This window comes from Egretta garzetta, unplaced genomic scaffold, assembly GCF_000687185.1.
Source record: "Egretta garzetta isolate BGI_Z169 unplaced genomic scaffold, ASM68718v1 scaffold151, whole genome shotgun sequence".
Taxonomy (NCBI): domain Eukaryota; kingdom Metazoa; phylum Chordata; class Aves; order Pelecaniformes; family Ardeidae; genus Egretta; species Egretta garzetta.
Genome location: NW_009258615.1, coordinates 5,187,856 through 5,207,517, shown reverse-complemented (window position 1 = coordinate 5,207,517; position 19,662 = coordinate 5,187,856). Strand labels below are relative to the sequence as shown.

The 19,662-nt window shown below is 36.4% G+C and overlaps 1 protein-coding gene across 2 annotated transcripts in view; it reads left to right on the top strand.

Moving 5' to 3' along the window:
- Positions 1-19,662, top strand: part of DHX15 (DEAH-box helicase 15) — a 49,152-nt gene that overhangs the window by 24,482 nt on the left and 5,008 nt on the right. For both annotated transcript variants that reach the window (XM_009648038.2, XM_035903508.1), the window contains exons 6-12: positions 2,309-2,476; positions 6,549-6,635; positions 8,273-8,422; positions 8,582-8,690; positions 9,912-10,103; positions 13,132-13,254; positions 15,562-15,752. In XM_009648038.2, coding sequence (XP_009646333.2) covers positions 2,309-2,476; positions 6,549-6,635; positions 8,273-8,422; positions 8,582-8,690; positions 9,912-10,103; positions 13,132-13,254; positions 15,562-15,752 — 1,020 coding nt within the window. The remainder of the gene's footprint in view (positions 1-2,308; positions 2,477-6,548; positions 6,636-8,272; positions 8,423-8,581; positions 8,691-9,911; positions 10,104-13,131; positions 13,255-15,561; positions 15,753-19,662) is intronic.

Below are 19,662 nucleotides of genomic sequence, written 5' to 3'. Positions count from 1 at the left end.
CTTTAGATGAGTGGCAATGGCTCTTGGTGACTTGCATCCTTTTTTCAGCAGCTTATGATGACAGGTCTGTAGTTACATCTGCAAATCTGCAGAGAGTAATGCTTAAGTATGCACTTGTCATCTCTATGTTGAAGCATTTTAGTGAGTCCTGACTGGGGATACTATGAAACTACATTGGGAAACTGTAGGGAGAAGCAACACTTTTTATTTCTTCTGAAAGATGATAGGTGGCTGTGAACACACGTGGCCTGAAGAGTGTAGCGTCTTCATTTATCACTGCTTGCTTGTATTTTACTCTCTCTTAAGTATAAATCTGTCCTGGGGTCTCTAGTCATGACTGTTGAAGATCAAGCATCCTGTCCAGCATCAGAGCTTTCCCAATTACACAGTGTAATCTGCTCAAATTCCATGAAACAGTGCAGTGACCTTCAGATCGGGAGCTAAGGTCTGTGCTGTATTTTTCTTTTAGAATTTGGCTTATGCTTTTTTCTTTTGAAAGATGCAAACTAATTTTGTATTAAATATTTAACAGACCCATGTATCAGCTTGTCAAGACTTTGAATGGGTGCAAGCGTGAGAGGGAGTGTCGCTGCCTAATTAGTCAACAATTTACTTCTAATGTGTTGTCTTTTTACATAAGCACCATTATTAAAGTATTAATTTACTGAGCTACCATGTACGATCTGCCAGTTAAATTGGGTTTTTTCTTTCACTGGGAGGCTATTACTGAACTTAAAAAAGGGGTTTATTGGCAGAACACCAGATACTGACATCTGTGCTTAAAAAAAAAATAAAAAAATCATTCTCTGTTAATAAGCCAGTAGGGGGCATTCCAGCTCAGTTTCTTGTATGCCTCTTACATTTTATGAAGGGTGTGTTGGATTTGTTGGCAAAGTGCACCTTTGTTTAAAAGGTTTTTTTGTAAATATCTGCAGTTCATTCAGATTGGCAAGATTGGTCAGCCTAATGCATTCTGGCATTAAAGGGCTCTAACATCAAAGAGGAAGAGCCTTCATTTTGCCATGCTTACCTTAATTAAGTATGCTGATCAGTACAGAACATGAGTATTGCATTGTCTGTCCTTTAAAACACACTCAATACAGTTGTGCTGAAAACTTACAAATCTCTTCAAGAACAAATGAAGAAGACCCAGATTTGTTCCAGGATCTATCTGAATGTGTGCTTTCTAAAAAGGAGGCTGCTTTTGTTTTTCTAATTACCGTTTAAAGCAGTAATTTTACAGTTAACCTGTTCTGCGTATTTGCTTGAAGGTCTTAAGCTTCAGCTTCAGGCTGGTGAATTATTTGTGATAAGGGAAGTCTGGCCGCTTTTCTCAGAGTATGTTGTAGACATTTTTTGCTTTTGTCTACTCTTGCTTCTTGTCATGATGACTTCGTTCTCCCATTAGTGGTTCAGCTGGAATATCAGTAGTTGGTAAGCGTGCCTCTTAGTTATACCAGTGGAGGCTCTGTTGTAATTTTTAAGTTGAAGTTAATGAATTGTGTTATTCATTGACCTAAATTTCTGTGCACTTTAATTTTCATTAAATCTTGTCATAATTATAGGTCACCTAGCTGCCTTAAATGTAGTTGTTTTAAAATGAAATGGAATTATAAATGATTGGGCTGTGGTGAACTTTTTTGTATGGTAAGCTAGTCAGAAAATAGGCTAGCAAATATTATAAAAAATACTAAGGTAAAAAAGACAAGAAAAATCTTTCTCATCTTCAGAGTATTTCACTGACTTAAGCTTAAATGGGATTTCAGTTAATTTTAAAGTAAGATCTGAAACACTGGATTGAGAGGTTTGGTTTTGAGCATCCATGTTTATACTGTAAAGGTGTTTGTTCTCATTAGGTACAATGAAGCAAATCTTGCATATAATTGCATTAGTGATACGTGACATTAAAGCTTAATTGGCTTATTTTAAATATCTTGCACATCAATTTCTTCTAGATTGTGAAAACTGAAAAGGTCATGAGTGCAGTTTAATATTCCAGGGTGAGAGATTTCAATTTTAGTACAATATGTAGAGAATTAATTAGGAAACATGGCTAAAAGAAAAAGGACGTTGAATGCAAATTAGGCTGTTCATTAGAGTATAGAAGCTGAAGTATCTTGAAGTATCGTGGAAATCCAATTGCAAATTCAGTGAGCACCTTTTTTTAATTATATTTATTTTTTAAAGTAGAAGTTACTGTAATTGTTCTTCAGGGTATAAGCTTAATATAATTGTCACAAGGCACTCTAAAATAAAATGTGCTGCCTTATTCATGGAGTTCTCTTTTAACCATATTTTTGTTTTGCAGGAGATTGATGAAGCCTGCAAGAGGATAAAACGTGAAATTGATGATTTGGGCCCTGAAGTTGGTGACATCAAAATCATTCCATTGTATTCCACTCTTCCTCCACAGCAACAGCAAAGGATTTTTGAACCTCCCCCACCAAAAAAACAAAATGGAGCGATAGGAAGAAAGGTAAATACTGTGCTGTTTTAGTATGCTGTTCAGTGACTAGCTATTCACAGTTGTGTGGGCCATTATTTTAAATATGAGTTTCAGCTGTTTAAAGTGTATTTGGACAGCAACAAGTAGGTGGTTTTCTGATGAAGCCTTAATAATCCAATGTTTTATCACACTAAAATTTTTAGTTAACTTGGAGTTTGTTTCTCAGCACAATTGAAAATTCTGGCTTCTATCCAGGAGGCCAGAATGTTCTAGTAGCAATTTGATTTGACTGGCATTCATTTAAGTTTCTTATGAGAAATGTGATAAGTCATATTAAATACTGAATTTGACAACCACATGATTTACGTGGAGGGATGGGATTTTTTTCCCCCTAAGTAATTATTCTGAGCAATGCTTTTTTTTTTTTTTTTTTTTGAAACAAGATGGTCTATCTCTTCAAGAGACGTTATCAGGCGGGTTTTGTCTGTTTCTCAAGATTTATGAGAAGGTGCAAGTTAAAACAAGTACAACGAAGTTAGAGATTCGTGTTTGTAGTAGTAAGCAAGGAATTTGAGGTTCTGTCATTGGCAAAATGGATTGAGAAACTGAAAAACTTGAAATGGCACTAGTGAATGTTCTTCATAAAATTAATAGTTCAGTTCCTGAATGCTCACATAAACCACATTAGAAACTGTGTAGTTATTTCTCTAAAACAGAACATTTGGATTCAAATGTTAAGAATTTGAAGGTCAAAGCTGAATCATACTACCTGCTATAGGCAGGGTTTGCTCCTTGATTATTTGCTTTTTTTTGTGCAGTACAATGCATGTAGAATACTAGTGACAACTTTCTAGTGTTCTGGAAGAATAAATCACTTAATAAATTTAGTGAAATGATCCTCTCTGTCCTATTGAAGTTGATTGCAGAAAGCATTCCATCTGAAATCATGAAACTAATGCTGCAACAAGATTGTATTAGCAAATGACTTAAATGAATGAAATTGCTTTTCAGTGATGAACGAGTGATAGCTGTATATTTCATTAAATTTTCATTCATGTTTAAAACTGCACTTCAAAATAGGCAGTTTCTGGTTTTCTTGATAAGAGGATAACAGATGCAGTATGTAGCTTTCATTATGTTGAACTGACAAAGCTAGTACCAGTGTCAAAGAGGAAGAACACTCTCAGTGTGGCAACTATTTTACAAGAAAAATTGTCACGCTGGAAAGATACCAACTGTAGGCAAAAGTAGGCACAAAATGCATAAGCAACAGATTCGGATCTATAAATCCATTATGTTTTTGTTTGGTGTTTCTTTGTTTTGATTGGTGGTGGTTGTGTTTGGGGGTTTGTTTGGGTTTTGGTTTTTTTTTTTTTTTTTTTTAAAAAACACTTTTTCTCTTTGCCTGTCTTGGATGAAATGTTCTGGCTTCTGTATTTTGGTTTTTATTTCCATAACAAATCTAGCAATGAGTGAAAGTGTGTCTCTGTGTGTTGTAAATTTGTTTAAATCGGTTAGTCTTAGTGATCAAGATATGTAAAGTAGGACCATGTATGCTGGGCCTCCACTATCTTAGAAAATGTCTGCTTTCACAAAATGTCCTGTGGGAGTTGAACCTAGTTTTTAGAACTGCTGAGGAGAGAGAGCTAGCAGGAGGTCTGAATCTTTTCAAAGGCTCTAATGGTCATAAAACCAAAGTGAAGTGCTTTAAGTATCTGAATAAGTATCTCCTGAGCTTTAACTTTGAAAGAAAAGTAAGGTACTGGAAGTTGTGTGACATCTTGCAGTAGTGGTAATTGTAACAGCTAGTACTGATAGAGCTTGATAACCTTTAGCACTTTTTTTTGTCCTCTTAGATGTGCTAGGCAAGATCAGCTATTACTGCAAGAAATCTTACGATTAAAGATACAAAAATGCTTTTGCTATTAATCAGTGTATTTCATTTATTTAGGAAGATGACTTCCCAATGAGCCTTTCTATTCACCTTTCCTCTCTTACCCCTTCTTTCCAAACTGCTTTCTATTTTCTGTTTCAGGAGTCTTAAGCATTACTAGTTAATACATACCCGATATAGATATATTTTTTATATAGCGATTTTACATATATTATTCAAAGTAACTTGTTTAAATTAATCTCTCAAACTCTTTGGTGTATCAAACTGTTAATATGATATTTAAAACCATTTTTAACGTAACCATTTCAGTAATTGCAAAACTGCAGTTAAAGGTAATTGGGTACAATTTCTTATTTTATGTAGTTTAGTGCTAATTTCATTTGTTTGATTTCCAAGTAACTTTGTACTTTGATTTATGCTTGAAAGATGTGGCATAATTTCATCAAGTATTGCTTAATTTTCTCATGTTTTTACAATCATTAATTATGGTTTTTAAGCAATGTAACATTAACAAATGAGATCTGTACATACAACAGCATCCACTGTGTAAATAACTGTTTTTTTTCCTTCCACCTTTGGGAAGTTCTGTATGATTCAAGTACAAGTTAAGTAAATTCAAATACTGGTTATATTGCTGGACCTTTGTGGACTAAGCATACTAACAGTATCGAGTTACTGGTATTTAAGTGTCTTAATTGGAATTGGTGATTAAAAGCAGGACCAAAACCTTTTGACACTGCTCTGTATTTGAAAGTTCTGGGTATGGATGCTTCTGTAAGTTAGTAGATCCGGAAAAAACTGAGACTTTTTAGATAAAGTACACTCTGTAACAGCAAGCTGAGTGTGGATGGACTAGCCTTTTAACGTGGGAGTGCTAGTTTAATTTGCATATCTAATGATGTGCAAATTTCTTATGAAAATGTGTTGGGCTTTTGTGTCAGCACTTAATTGCGTTGATGTTTGTGGCTTTTATTTCTGACTAATCTGTGCAGGTTACCTGTGAATGAAAGGTGTATGGGGGCAGGGGATTTTTTGTTTGTTTGAGGAGTTCTTAGCACATCGTTTCAGGGTGGAATGCCATAATTCCAAATTAATTTCAAATTTTTTTTACCAAAATATTTCTTTCAACGTGTAGTAGCATTTGGGAAAGCTTAGACCTTAAGTCTACTTAAGAAGAGCCAAGCTGAGAGTAATAAGTAGCTGGCTGGCAAAGTGATCAGCCAGGAGGAAGAGAAATCAGCAGGATTATCAATCTAGTACAGCCACTGGCTTAATTGTAATTCTGAACAAATTGTTAGGGGTCTCTCACGTTCTAATTGCTAAACTGAAAACAATGATGACGGAATGCTCTGAAATTAAGAGGTAAAAGGTAAGTAGTTTTGAAGTGCTGAACAGGTCTTGGGTCTTTTCTGAGCTAGCTGATTAAACTTGCTAATAACATGATTTAATGTGGCTGCTATTGGGACAAGAGCTGATGGTAGCTGTAGACTGTTACAGAGCATCTCTGGACATAAAACTTGAATGATAGTGAATCAAACCTCGGAACTCGGGTATCACCTTTGCTTTAATCTTTTGTGAGACTTAACCTTCAGAAATTTTATAGAAATTTAAGCATGTAACCTTAAAAATATGTCAAGGTGTTTGAATATCTGGTAATTTTAAAAGACAAAGTTGAAATTATGCGTATATTGTTCAGGATTTTAGCTGGAATGTATTCATAACTGCTTCATTGCAAGCAAAGTAAAAGAATCTACTGTGTTGGTACAGTTATATAAGGTTTGATTTAATATTATTTAACCAGTTTGCCCTGTTTCGGCTTTTAGAAAAAGTTAAACAGCTGGAATTAACAGATGATGTTAAAGGGATCTAGTGTAACTTGTCATTTTGTACCAGAGATGGGAGAAAAATTTGAATAGTGGTTTAGTAAGTAAAATATCTGCTCTTCTGTTTCTTTTTCCCAAAACTAACATTTGTTATGTTGTTAATGGAGACACAGGGGAGCAGAAACAGTGGACAAAACCTGCTCTGATTTCAGGAGTAGTTCATCTGGTTGATTACAGATCATCCTGTAAAAGTGTTGGAGCACAGCTCTGGTATTTATTGATGAAGTGAAGGGAAGTGTCCTGAAAATTCTTGGTGCAAAGACAGAATCGGAGCTCTTCATCTTGAAGACAAAGTAGTTACATTTACTAATTTTTTTTTCAACAGGTGGTGGTGTCCACTAATATTGCTGAGACATCATTAACAATAGATGGTGTTGTGTTTGTGATTGATCCTGGCTTTGCAAAACAGAAGGTAAACACTACTTTGTTTTCCCTTTATAGTGGAAAGATACCTGAGCAAACCAGATTCCAGTATCTCTTTCATTTGTAAACGCTGATAGGTCTTTTCCCAGTTGAAATCTTGACCTTGGTTGTTTTGTTTTTAACTTAATGGTAGGCTTGCGCTTAGTCTGCAAACTAGAGCAGTGCAGTGCGGAAGAATTTTGTTTTCAAAAAATTGAAATATGAGGACTTCGAGAGTTAGGCCTTGGAATATGGATTTCCTAGATACTTTAAGATGGGTGATTTTGTACTGTGTGTCTATGCTTGAGAATACTTGCATATGATTTTTTGGTTTTACTTGAGCAAGGAAAAATGGTGCTAGAAGCCGCCTCTTCTTTTAAGTCATGTTAGCATAGAAAACTCCAGTGCTAAAATGAGAAGAGACAAATGGTACCTAGGGTAGTACTCTTTCTTGTCAGTATTTATCCTGTACTGTTGCAGCCCTGAAGATTGTCATTCAGCTTGTATTGTGCTTCTTGAAACATCATGGGATGTTCAGAGGAACTGAAGTAGCTTGCCTACAGTCAACCCAGTAACTAAAGAAGGAATAAAATACAAATCTCTCAACCTTAGTTTAGTTTTTTTCATGAACTATAACATAACTGTCCTTATAACTTGGTTTCTTAGACTTTTTCTTTAATACTTACAAACATTGTCAGCCTTTTAAACTTGCAAAATGAGAGATACATCAGAATGTGAGTACAGTCAATGCATCTTCATGCACAGGTTTCAGTCACCATTTAGGCTGAGTTTTTTCACAAGTAGATCTTACACTGGAAGAATACCACCTTCTTACACTGGAAGAATACCTCCTGTAATAAGAAACAAAGTTTTTGTACATGTTTTATACGTATTCACGTCAGGAGGGTGTTAAAACATGGATCAAAGAACATCTTCAACAGAAGCTACTGACTACTGGGTTTTTTGTTTGTGGTTTTTTTTTTTTTTTAATACATTCTTTTCCATGAGCCCTAATGAGTTGACAAAGCTGCTGTTTATATATGACTGCAATGGAAATTGCACAGTAAATTCCAGCATATATTTTGTACTGTGACAGTCTGCATGTACCCTTGAAATACAGTCTTGCTTTTTCATCGGTCTGATTTTTACAGTTGCGTTCAACCTTCATGTTAGATTTTTCTGACCTCTAGAATGTGATTATTCAACCTTATAACTGTATCAAGACAACTTTTTTTCTTGGAATTATTTGAGCATCAAGAGTGTGTTTAGCACTCTGTAGAACAAATTGGACATGTTTCTTCTGCCATAAAATATCTTATCTAAAAATACACACATTTAAGGAAGACAAGGGAGCCTGGCAGGAGTTGTTAACAAATGAATAAAAAGTAAATGCTGTTCTTTAGGCAGTTGTATTTGAATCTTTGTTGCTGATACAAAGGTTTTTGTAGCCAATTTTTTTTTTCTCCTTTCAGATAGGTACAATTTGTGATTTCCTAGTCAGAAGCTGTATTTGAAAATAAGTTTAAAGCAGGTTTGGGAGGTGTGTGTGTGGGGGTTTTTTTTCTTTTCTTTTTTAGAAAGTTGTCTTATCCATGGGCAGTGTTCATTCTTTTCCTTCTATCCTGCTCTGATTCTACTTTCAAATAGGTATACAATCCTCGAATCAGAGTGGAGTCTCTCTTGGTGACTGCGATTAGTAAAGCTTCCGCTCAGCAGCGAGCTGGCCGTGCTGGTCGTACCAGACCGGGCAAGTGCTTCAGGCTTTATACAGAGAAGGCTTACAAAACTGAAATGCAGGTAAGATTACCTTTTTTAGATTGCTTATATAAGAACATCTGATCAGTACAGGTAGTAGGGTGTCATGCTACAAACAAAATCAGAATTTGAATGCTTGTGTAGTTCAAAGTGTTTGGAAGAACAAGTGTTCTGAATTTTCTTTTTTTCCCTTTACCCCAGGACAACACATACCCTGAAATTTTGAGGTCTAACTTGGGCTCTGTAGTATTGCAGCTCAAGAAGCTTGGTATAGATGATTTGGTGCACTTTGATTTTATGGATCCTCCAGGTATCTATTTCTGTTTTATCTTGTCTACTGTAAGGGTTAATGTTTTGACTTCCGAAATCTTTATTTTGGTAAATATTTGTTATAATAACAACATGGGATAAATTATTTTGGTTTTTTTCACCATTTTTATTGTAATCTGTAAGGAATATCTTTTGTTTATCCTGAAATCTAGTGCTCTGTGTCCTACCAAAGCAAGCTTTGTATGTTTCTGCTGCATAATGGCTTTCAGTGGAACCAAGGAATCTACTGAATGCCTCTTACTTGCAGAGGATAAGACAAAATTATGGGCATTAGAAAATCTATTACTTGATGAAGTTTACTTATCACCTTTATTACATGTTCTAGTTGTGCATCAGTTAACAACTATGTAAATAAAATTGGTTAGTGGTTTTAAAGCAGAATACGTGCTTCTGGCTCAAACTATCAAGTTAATGTGCATCTCCTTTCTACAGTGTTCATATATACTTTAAAAATAACTGGGTTATTTTGCTAATTAAAAACATAGATCAACCACATATAAGTACCTTAAAGTTAGTTGGCTTTTTCACCCTAGAATAAGATGATATTTAAAAGCTTACAAATTTTAAATTAGCTCTACAGAACAATTGCATTATTTGTGCTATGTAGCATGTATGATGGCTTAGCAGGAAGGCTTTTGGATTTCCTTCTGGTTTTCTTTGTGGGTGTAATATACACTCACTATGAGGAATGCAGGATTAAGAGAACATTCTTTCAGGCTCAGATTTGTGGAAGACTATAGATATTTAAAGGTGACATGGCTGAGATTTTAGGACTATCAATCTATTTAATGTGGAACGAGGGAAAATGCATTAGTGCATTGGGGGGGAGTGATATAACTGTGATACTGAATATTTCACAATGCCACCACTGTCTGAATTTTGAAAAGCAGTAGTCTTCAAATATTCAAAGCTTTTGGTCCAGTTAAGAGCTCTTCTAAATAAGTGATTTCCACCATGCCATGTGCCACCCCCACCCCCCCAGTTCATTCATGTCTGGATGTATATAAATGAATTTGGTAACAATTTTGTATTTGGAAGTCAGTTGAAAGGAGAATGAAAAATAAGATGGCTTTATAATAGTCTGTGCTTTGTCATTTTTTGCTTACTTGGAGCAGTTTGATTAATGTGCCTAACTAAGTTTTGTGAGTGTGGTTTTTTTTTTTTTGTTTTTTTTTTTTTTTTTTTTTTTTTTTTCTTTCAGCTCCTGAAACTCTGATGAGAGCCTTAGAGCTTTTGAATTATCTGGCTGCTTTAAATGATGATGGAGACTTGACTGAGTTGGGATCCATGATGGCTGAATTTCCATTGGACCCACAACTGGCTAAAATGGTTATTGCAAGTTGTGACTACAACTGTTCTAATGAGGTCCTATCTATTACTGCTATGTTGTCAGGTAATAGTGGGGAAAGCGATACTAAACAAAATGCAGATCTTCAGTTTGGGGAAAATTTGAGTTTTCCACATCAAAACCATAAACAATATAAATATATTTCTAATAAAATCAGAATTGGTTTTTTTTTTTAGAACTTCATATAGGGGTTTAATCAATCATTACAGGTTTACGTAGAGACCTTGAGCTAATGAGTAATAACGTTAAGAAATTAACATGCATAAAATTGTCAAACGGTTTGCTCCTAACTTCAGTTAAAAGTGTATATACTTGAGTTGATAGAAGGAAAAAAAAAATCAGGCTAGTAGAACAGAATTTTCTTTTTAGACTTGTAGTCAGGACCAGGAATGTCAGCTCAACCACTCTGTTTTTAAGGCAGCAAAATCTATTCTGTATTGTGCATTCTTCTGCACGTTGATTAAATCCCAGTATTTCCAAAGGATTACAGTGTAATTTATATAAAACCATAAGCTTGTACATGAAATGATGATACATTTTTCAGTCATTAAGTGGCAAAGCTGAAGAACAGTCATTACTTATAAAGGGAAGAAAGAAACTTCAGGGGAGGATGTATATTTATAAGAATTAATTTGTGTGCACAGCTGCACTTTGCTGCTGTGTTATGTGAATAGCGCTGCGTCAGAGCAGAGCTGCTTGTCGAGAGAGCTTGATGAGAAATGTTATCAAGCAAGCCTTGTATTTCACTTCCCAGTTATGTAGAACTGACTTTGTTTTATAGTTAGTCATCAGAGGACAAGCAGCAAGATTTAGTCTATTATGAAAATGGGGACGTTTTTACTCATGATTACTCTTTTGGGTGTGCTGTTTTACCAGGCTCTTCACAATGCAGCTTACTGGTTACATGCTTAACATGGTTGCATAGAGGAGAAAAAAAAAAAAAATGTTTTGGCTAAATGTAAAATCTGTTGCTTCAGTTTAGTCTTACAATATATTTATGTGAAAGTTTTTAAGAACAAGCTAAAATGTTTGTTGCAGAGTTATGATTGTTCAGACTCAGAGCAGATGGGCAGGGCAGAATCGTAATTATTTTTTTTAATTAAATGGTAGGCTTAATTGCGGAGGTGGTGGTAGGTTGGTGCCTGTCTGTCTTTTCCCTCTCCCCCTCTCCCCCCAATCTCTACTACAGAACAGTAAGTCTGGTATTTTTGTCTGTGATCTTCAACTGATTTCTCTTACGCCTTTTTCTATTTACCTTTTCCCAAGCCATGATACTTGTTTTGTTTTAAGGCACAATTAATGTAATGATAAATAAGTTGGGGTTTTTTTAAAAAAAAAAAAAAAAAAATATTGGAGCTGGTTGATGTGTGGGTTGTAACTAAAATTCCTCTCTTAAAAAACCCCATAGTCCTAGTATTTGTGAGGACTATTTCCCAAAGTAAACACTTTCTTAAGCCAGCAGCATAACTGTATGTTGTGGTGCCTTTAGCCCACATAAAGATTGTCAGGCTCTGGATAGCAATCCATGTATTAATAGTTTGGACTGAACAGAAAACAGCAGAAAATAGTGTTGAATAGGTGAGCAGGTTCAATGATTGTACTTCATTTTATAAGAGCTGTGGTGTCTTGCTGTGGAGTAGAAAGTGCTACTAATTATTCAAAACAGTGAGTCAAGCCAGTGATGATAAAATTTGGAATTTGCTTCTATTCTAAGTTTGAAATGAAAATACACATTATCTCTGTTTTCAAATGCAGGACCCAAAATACAGGGTGTTTATTTTGCACCTGCATTTCCATTTTCTTTAATGCATTGGTCTTCCTGATTTGTTACCATGTGATTCGCTGTTGCAGTGTGTTATTTTTTTTTTTTCTCAAGTTCCATCCAGTATTCAACTCAACCTATTTTTAAAATGTAGTGTTTTGGGGCTTTTATGGGAATTTAAGAATAAAATAAAGTAAAACCATGTAGCACCCCACAAAAAGGCCCTCACCTGCTAGGGACAGATAAGATGCAAAGAGGTGTTCTCGTGAGATTGGTGGGCTTCAGTTATGAGAAGGCTAATGCAGTCCCAAGCAGCTTGAAAAGGATAAAGAATTTGTAGCACCTTACTTTAATTTTATTGATATTTAACCTCTTAAAAATTACATACACTTAAAACCAGAGTCTTTTTTTCTTCTCCTGTAGATCGCTATGAAGTGAAGATGTCTTTCAACATTTTGTGAATTAGTATCAATATTACAAACCTTTAAGAATGTTGACAGACTATGAATTAAGTTGGCTGCAATGCTATTTGTGGTCTTTGGTAGTCTGTATTTGGAAAGGGAATGTTAAAACATGATTTTTGGATTCAAGTCAGACTGAGTTGGATTTATGTAAGAGAATACAAGGATAAAGAAAGCGCTCATTACATTGTGATTTTTTATTTTTTTTTTCAAGTAGTGCCAAAGGACGGTTTAACCTTCCACCACTACCGCTACCATCACAACCTTAGACTTATTAATACCTTCATTCACATGTGTCTGTATACCAGTGCTGATAACAATACCATCTGGGGAAGAGGACTTGACTTTGCTAGTGCGTTCTGTCTAGTAGTAGACTTGTGATAAAACGTGTGTTTGTTTAGACTGTGCTAGTGCAGTACAGTTTCAGAACTACCTTCTTCACTCTGTCCATAGAGCCTTTCCAAGAAAGCAAATTTGCAATTAAAGTGTTTTACATGGGGTACTAGCTCCTGGTAGAGCTATCAGCACTGGGTCTTGAACTAAGATCTGCTTAGCCTTCCAGTATACATAGACAATCTTGATGGCCTTCAGACCAGATATTTTGATGCCTACATATAGTTCTATTAAAATAATCAGGTACTCTGTAGCTTTGAAACCCTCTTGTCTTACAGATGTGGTTAGGTGTTGATGTACCAAATCAAGGTAGTAAACAGTCCAAGATGCAGTTGGAGGCCATCCTGCCCTGCCCTATGCTCTGTGAACTGACCTAGCTAGGCCTTGTTCCTCTATCTGTGAATGCGTGACTCATCGATATGGGCGTTTGTGTTGGGCCCATACCAACCTTGTTTAGTCCCACAGTGTTTTGTTCGCCCCACGGAAGCAAAGAAAGCAGCAGATGAAGCCAAGATGAGGTTTGCCCACATAGATGGAGATCATTTGACGTTGCTGAATGTCTACCATGCTTTCAAACAAAGTAAGTGTGTACCTGTTTTAGCAAAGTTATTTGTAATGCTTTGTGCTGCCAGCTTTCGTTCCTGGGTTCCAAGGACTGTTGAAAGGCTTGGGCTTGTTTTTTTTGACCCATCCTGTTGTAATCTTAGGTCTTCTGAGTATGTAAAAGAGCTATTTAAGTGCTGTTTCCTTTGGGGGGGAAACCAAATCAAAAAAAACTAGCAGAGAGATCATGTAATAAACTGATGAGTATGGAGACAAGCCAAGCTTTTAAATCAATGCTGGGTAACCTTGGACAGAAGGAAGTGAGCATTCCTGTAATTAAGAAATATTGGAAGTTTGTTATCTGACATTAATTATAGAAAAAATCTGCATAATTGCTTAGTAATTTTTCAGTGAGAGCAGTGCAGAAAATACTCTAAATTGGAGAGGGATGTGTTCTAGAACCGAAACCTTTTTAATCCCAACTGTTTAATATAGTTAGGAATTCTGTAATAAGACCTTGGGAAGGATTGAGAGGTAAAGGGGTGATGTGTCAAAAAGTAGTAACTTAGAGCCATATGATAAATTTATTTCATTTACCTCATTTCTGTGTATGGATTTTAGGGAAAATGTATGGGCCTCCTCAGCATAGCTGAAGTGTATTTTAGCAGCTTGAAAAAGATGGGAAAGAACAGGTGAAGCTAGGAGTTCTCTTGAAAAATGACTACATAAGTGGCACAGTTTTTTAACAGTGACTTATCCTGGTGGTAAGTAAAAAGATTACTCTTCGCTGCCAACCAGGTTAAATTAGATGCTCCAGTTGCATTTTCCTGTAAGCAAACAGAAAAGCAACAGTCACTTACCCTGAATAACCCCATAACTCACTGCCCTTTTCTGCTGCAGCTTTGAGCTAGAAATTTTGCATGGGAACATTCTAGCACTGTATCATGTGGCAATCCAAAATAAGGGTATCTTCAGAGTAAAAGTCCAACAGAAGTATTCAGAACTGTTTAAAACAATAGCTGGGAAACTTCTACTGAATACTTGTGAATTGGAGGCGTCTGTGGCTTTGTTTTTTCTATTTGATTTTTAGTTAACAGGATCCAGTGTGTCTTGTAGACATTTTGTGCATGTGTGTGTGTTTCTGGAAGCCACTGCTTTCATGCTTAGGTTACTGAGGGATGGAATTATTTGGGGGATAATCTTTTGTTCAGTTTCACTGTGAAATTCAGTAGGATTTCTGGTATTTAGGATCAGAAGACAAAATGCTGCTACTGTTTGTATCTAGAACAATATAAAACAGTTATGGGTCATCTAAAATGCACGGCTGAAATGGCACAGAAAGTAACATGCTGTGGTACTTCAATTATGATTCTACTGTACGGTGTGCAAGAGCTTCAGCATTCATACTGCATTTTAAAGATATTCTGTAAGATAAAGCGCAGCAACACCTTACACTTTCCTGAAATTATGTAACCTTCCTTCTTTGCAATGCAAATTAAGAACAGTCTCTCTGTATACAAGAGGTGCTTTAAGTTTTAAATTTTGTTAAGGCTGGTTTGGTTGGATTATTAAACTGATTTAAGATTAAAAGAGAATCACTTGAAAAGTAACAGAAATGATAAGGAGAACCGGGTTTCTTGATGTTAAACATTCAGGGTTTTATCCTGGCACAATGGCTTAGGCTTGCTGTCTTAACGGATCTCTTGTTTGAGCTATCAGCAGTAGAAACAGTAACTTAAGAGTACAGAGTTCTGTTACTGGTGCTGTATTTTAGCAGTCACCTACGTTTACTTAAACTGCTGTGAGGTGCATCACACTTAGTATTAGATTAGTCTGTATAGCTCTTAACTGTTACTTAAAGGCTTAATTTAAGGAGGGTTTGGTTTGTCAAATACAATATAATTATGTACAATCTTCTTGTGTGTTCATTGCACGCTACAGTTAAAGATTGTGCAGTGTTCCTTATGTTCAGTTACGTTTTACATTGCAGGTTTGGAAGGTGATTTTTCTAGTTGCAGGGTGTGATTTTTGAAATGCGTGAAATTTATCGGTGTGGTATTTCAGCAAAACATTAGTGATTGTGTGTATATTATGTTGGTGAGGGGGGAAAAAAAGCTAATTTTCTTTTTTCCTGACCACATGCTTCCTGGATAGAAAAAAATTTGGGCAAGTTATGTAATGCAGGAAATCAACTGAATAAACTGAGAGCTGTTGTCACTTATAAAAGTTTACGGGTATTTTTTTTCTGGTTCATCTGACCGATCAATCAGTTAGTTGCTGTTTTATTTACTTGTTCTAATTGGATGAAACACTCACTTTTGATTCATGTTTTTTAATGTTGCAGATCATGAGTCGGTTCAGTGGTGTTATGACAACTTCATTAACTACAGGTCCCTGATGTCTGCAGACAATGTACGCCAACAGCTGTCACGAATCATGGATAGATTTAATTTGCCCCGTAGAAGCACAGACTTTACCAGCCGAGACTATTACATCAACATAAGAAAGGCATTAGTTACTGGGTATTTCATGCAGGTAAGTGTGCATTCTTGTAGGAAACATAGTTCAGTGTTTACATGGCTTTTAATGTTAGTGTGGTTATTATAATTTATCAAAACTTTATGAATGTTACTTAAATTATTTATGGCTAACTGTATCACCACTTAGTGTTTGTCAGGTTGCTTGGTTATTACTTGAGCAGTACTTTCTTTAGTCATATCACATATGGAAGAGAAGATGTAGGCAATCTTAGTAGTATCAAAATACTGTTTCTGGCATGACCAGTCACGAATTGACCACTAACTTCTGAAAAGCTGAGGAAGTAACTTCATAAAACATTTCAAAGTAACTGCAGAATATGTAGTTTTAAAATTATTTGTAATCTGCTACAAACAGGGGAAGTATAATTGTATATAAATATTAATTGTATGGAATCCTTATAGAAGGAAAGTATTTTCTCTTGCATACTTTTCCATATTTATATTTCACTTTTAAATAACATGAGTCACAAGTACCAGATTACAGAACAGGTCTGTAATCTCAAGAGATGTATGCTGTTCGTAACTCATTTGCCTGTTGAACCAGGATGGTACGGAAGCCAGTCTCTGCTGCTGCCTCCTGGATGCCTTGCATTTCATATTAAGCATGCCTCCAAGCTAGAATGCAGGCTTCGCTCTTTTTTTTTTTTTTTTTTTTTTTTTGGCATAGTCCCTTTGTGCTGTGTTTTTTCTCTTCAGCATTCTTCCCTGGGGCTAGAAATGTCCCTTTGCAGGCTCTTGCAGACCCAGAGGTACAGAACCTTTAATGGGAGTGAGTCTTCATCCTCATTGACTCTGGATTGTTGTGATGATGTTTTTTCCAGCAAACACGCATTCTGATGTAGTCTAATATTTCACATCTGGAGAACACAACATTGTTATCCTTAAGATGCTGACCTGTGCCTGTGGCACTTCCTAATTTTTCACTTGAGCTGTGCTCTAGCGGTATTTGAGCATAAAAGCTTACTCGTTGAAAAGGGAAGCACAGGTTAGTGCTGTGCAGCTTAGAATGGCAGGCACCTTGACAGGCACACACCACGTCTTGACTGGGGCACAGACTTGGGTACCACCATGTGTGTTTAACACCCCCCAAGGAAACGGGGCCTTCCCTAGGGCTAAGCCAGGCAGCCAGTCTGGAGCAGAAACATGTTTCTAGGTTTTTGGAATACAGGAATATCGGTGTCAGCGACTGCATTTCACTGTAATGCAAATGGGATATTAAGGCTGCTGGTTGCTTTTAGATATTAAAATGGTTCTAAAGACTGGTTTGCTGTAAGCTTTCAGACAAGCAGGCTGGTCACAGTGTTCAGTCCTTGCTTTTGGGACGTGTTTTCTTCATCTTTTCGTGGGGGACACTTTAGTACACACTGCTACCTACACCTTTAATTCTGTAAATGTCTTTGTTGGGCCCCAGCAGGTTGAGGCAGGTCCAATTGCCACAGTTGCAGTTCTGTTTGGCAGAATACCCTATGGCTTCCGTTATTTGCTTGGACATAAAAGGAGGCCACGTCCCTGGAGGTTTTACGTTTGTTTTGCGTTACTCAGAGTGAAACTCTTCCTGTAATAGATGTTTTCCTGCCATGGATGTGGAACTGCAGAGTGAAACTCTTCCTGTAATAGATGTTTTCCTGTGCAGTTCCACATCCATGGCAGTTGGTGGAGGTAGCTTTTTGGTCCCTAAAGCTCAGGAGTTAAAGGTCTGACATATTTCTGCTGTGAATAGAGTAATAGACTCATATAGATGAAAATGAAAGCCTTTCCCGAAGTCTTCTCAGGCTTCCATGGTCAATAGGTTGTTTGCCACCCCCCCTTACTCAAATTGGTTAATTGAATTTTTGGGCTGAATCAAGAGATAGCTATGGCAGACCTGTTGAAAGCTTGGAGTAGAAGCCATTTCAACAGTTTCTCTTCTTTGATGTGTGAGTCTATTGTACTTTGAGTTTCTATGACTCTTCAACCTCCATGATAGTGTGATACCTGTTTGACCTTGACTCTGAGTCTTCTCTGATTCCATGTTGCGTTGAGTAACCTTCAGTAGAAAACTTATTAAATACTTAGAAAAACTTTTAAATACTCAAAAGCGATGTTATTTGCCAGCAGCTGAAGTACTTAAAAATGCATGTTGTACCCTCTCTAAGCAGATGTTCAGGCTCTGGCATGTGGGGGCTCTTGTTCAGGAAACCAGAGTAACGAAATGCATACATCAGTCTTTGTCCTCTTAGTGTGGAATACGCGTGGAATTCCAAGTCTGAGCACTTGCAGAGTATGCGCACATACAGTAGATAGTCTCTGCATGTGAAGTATTAAGTTCTGTGGGCAACACATAGCAGAAGTTGAAAGTTTAAAAATACAGTATGAAGTAGAAAAAACAGTAGCAGCCATTCTTCTGAAATAGTTCTCAGTGACTGCATTGTTTTATGCTTTGGTAACTGCCTACTGTCCTAAAAACAACCATAAAATTTTACTGTAGAAATTTCTGTACTAATCAAGACCTGTAGTTGATGTCAGTCAGTGCAGGCCTGTAGTGGCTATTGAAATACTAAGTACTGTCAGTTTGCCTGCCTGCAGTTGTGTGTCAGTGACCGATAACTGGGGAATTTCTGCTGGTGATGAATCCTTTTTTTTCCCCCGTCACATTTAAATACAAAATTGAATTCCAGTAAATCTGCCATAGACAAGAAAAGGGAATGGTAAGAGTTTAAAACTGCCAACAATTCTGCGTGTAGAAAAACTTCTTGAAGGATAGATACTGACAGGAAGTTAAGTGTCTTGTAACGTTTTTGTGCTGTCTCCGGTTTCTTCTAGTTTTTATAATGGAAAACTTTTACTGGCTGTTTTTCAGTAACTATTTTCATATCACACATCAGAATATGCAAAGTATATATAAAACAGCAAGTGTGATGCTTGCAAAATCAATAAGAAACTGCTCATTCAAAATAAAATGTTAGGGAAATCCTGCTTTCTCAGTACCTTAGTGCTGGACACATCCTGTCTTACGGGAAAGGGATTGGAAAAGTGTACAACTTCACACGATCTTAATTTAGCAACAAAACTCAAGAACTAGGTATAGATGACTGTTTACTCAACAGACGTAGAAAAACCAAGCTTGTAATCTTTAAAGTGTTATAGACATGTTGCTGAACTAACTGTGTGGTAAAGACTAAGCAAAAAAAAAAAAATTATACTACTGGAAGTAAGCTACGGAAACTGTTAAAATGGAATTGGAAAAGGCAAGCAAATGCCAAAGTACCTTAAAGATGGGTCATCTTCCTCTTAGCAAATTTTTTTTTTCGAGACTGATATATCAGTTGTCTGAAAGAACTTGGGTTTTTATCATTGTATTTCCAATCTAGTAGTGAAGGCAGAACGAGAATTGATAGCTGAAAATTGAAATCAGAATTTAAAGATGGAACAAAGTGCTGTAGTATGTGGTAGAGCCGCCACTGTCCTGTGGTGTCTTCAGATGAAGCTTGGAACTTTTTTTGGAAGACGTGGCTTAGTCAAACACAGGATGTACCGGGGTCACTACAGAGGGTGAAAGTGAATGACCTGTGCTGTACAGGAAGTTAGATGTCGGATGACTGGACTGCTAATTAGAATCTCATTCTTGCTGCTACTCAGTCTTTGGTGCTATTTTGTGTGTAGAATGATGTATATTTTGAAGTCTTTACATAATCGGGCTCCTACAATAATAGCATGGTAATAAAACAGACCTATGACACACAGGTGGTCACAAGTGCAGTTAATGATACTCATTTTGCTTTTTGAGAACGCAGAACAGCAGTTTAAAACTTTTTAATGGCCTCAGAAACACTGCAGAAATCCAAGCAAGTGATGTTGATCCTTTGGTGTATCCTAGCATTCTTTTTGCAAAAAGATGGACAAGAAACAATCATTTCTCTAAACTA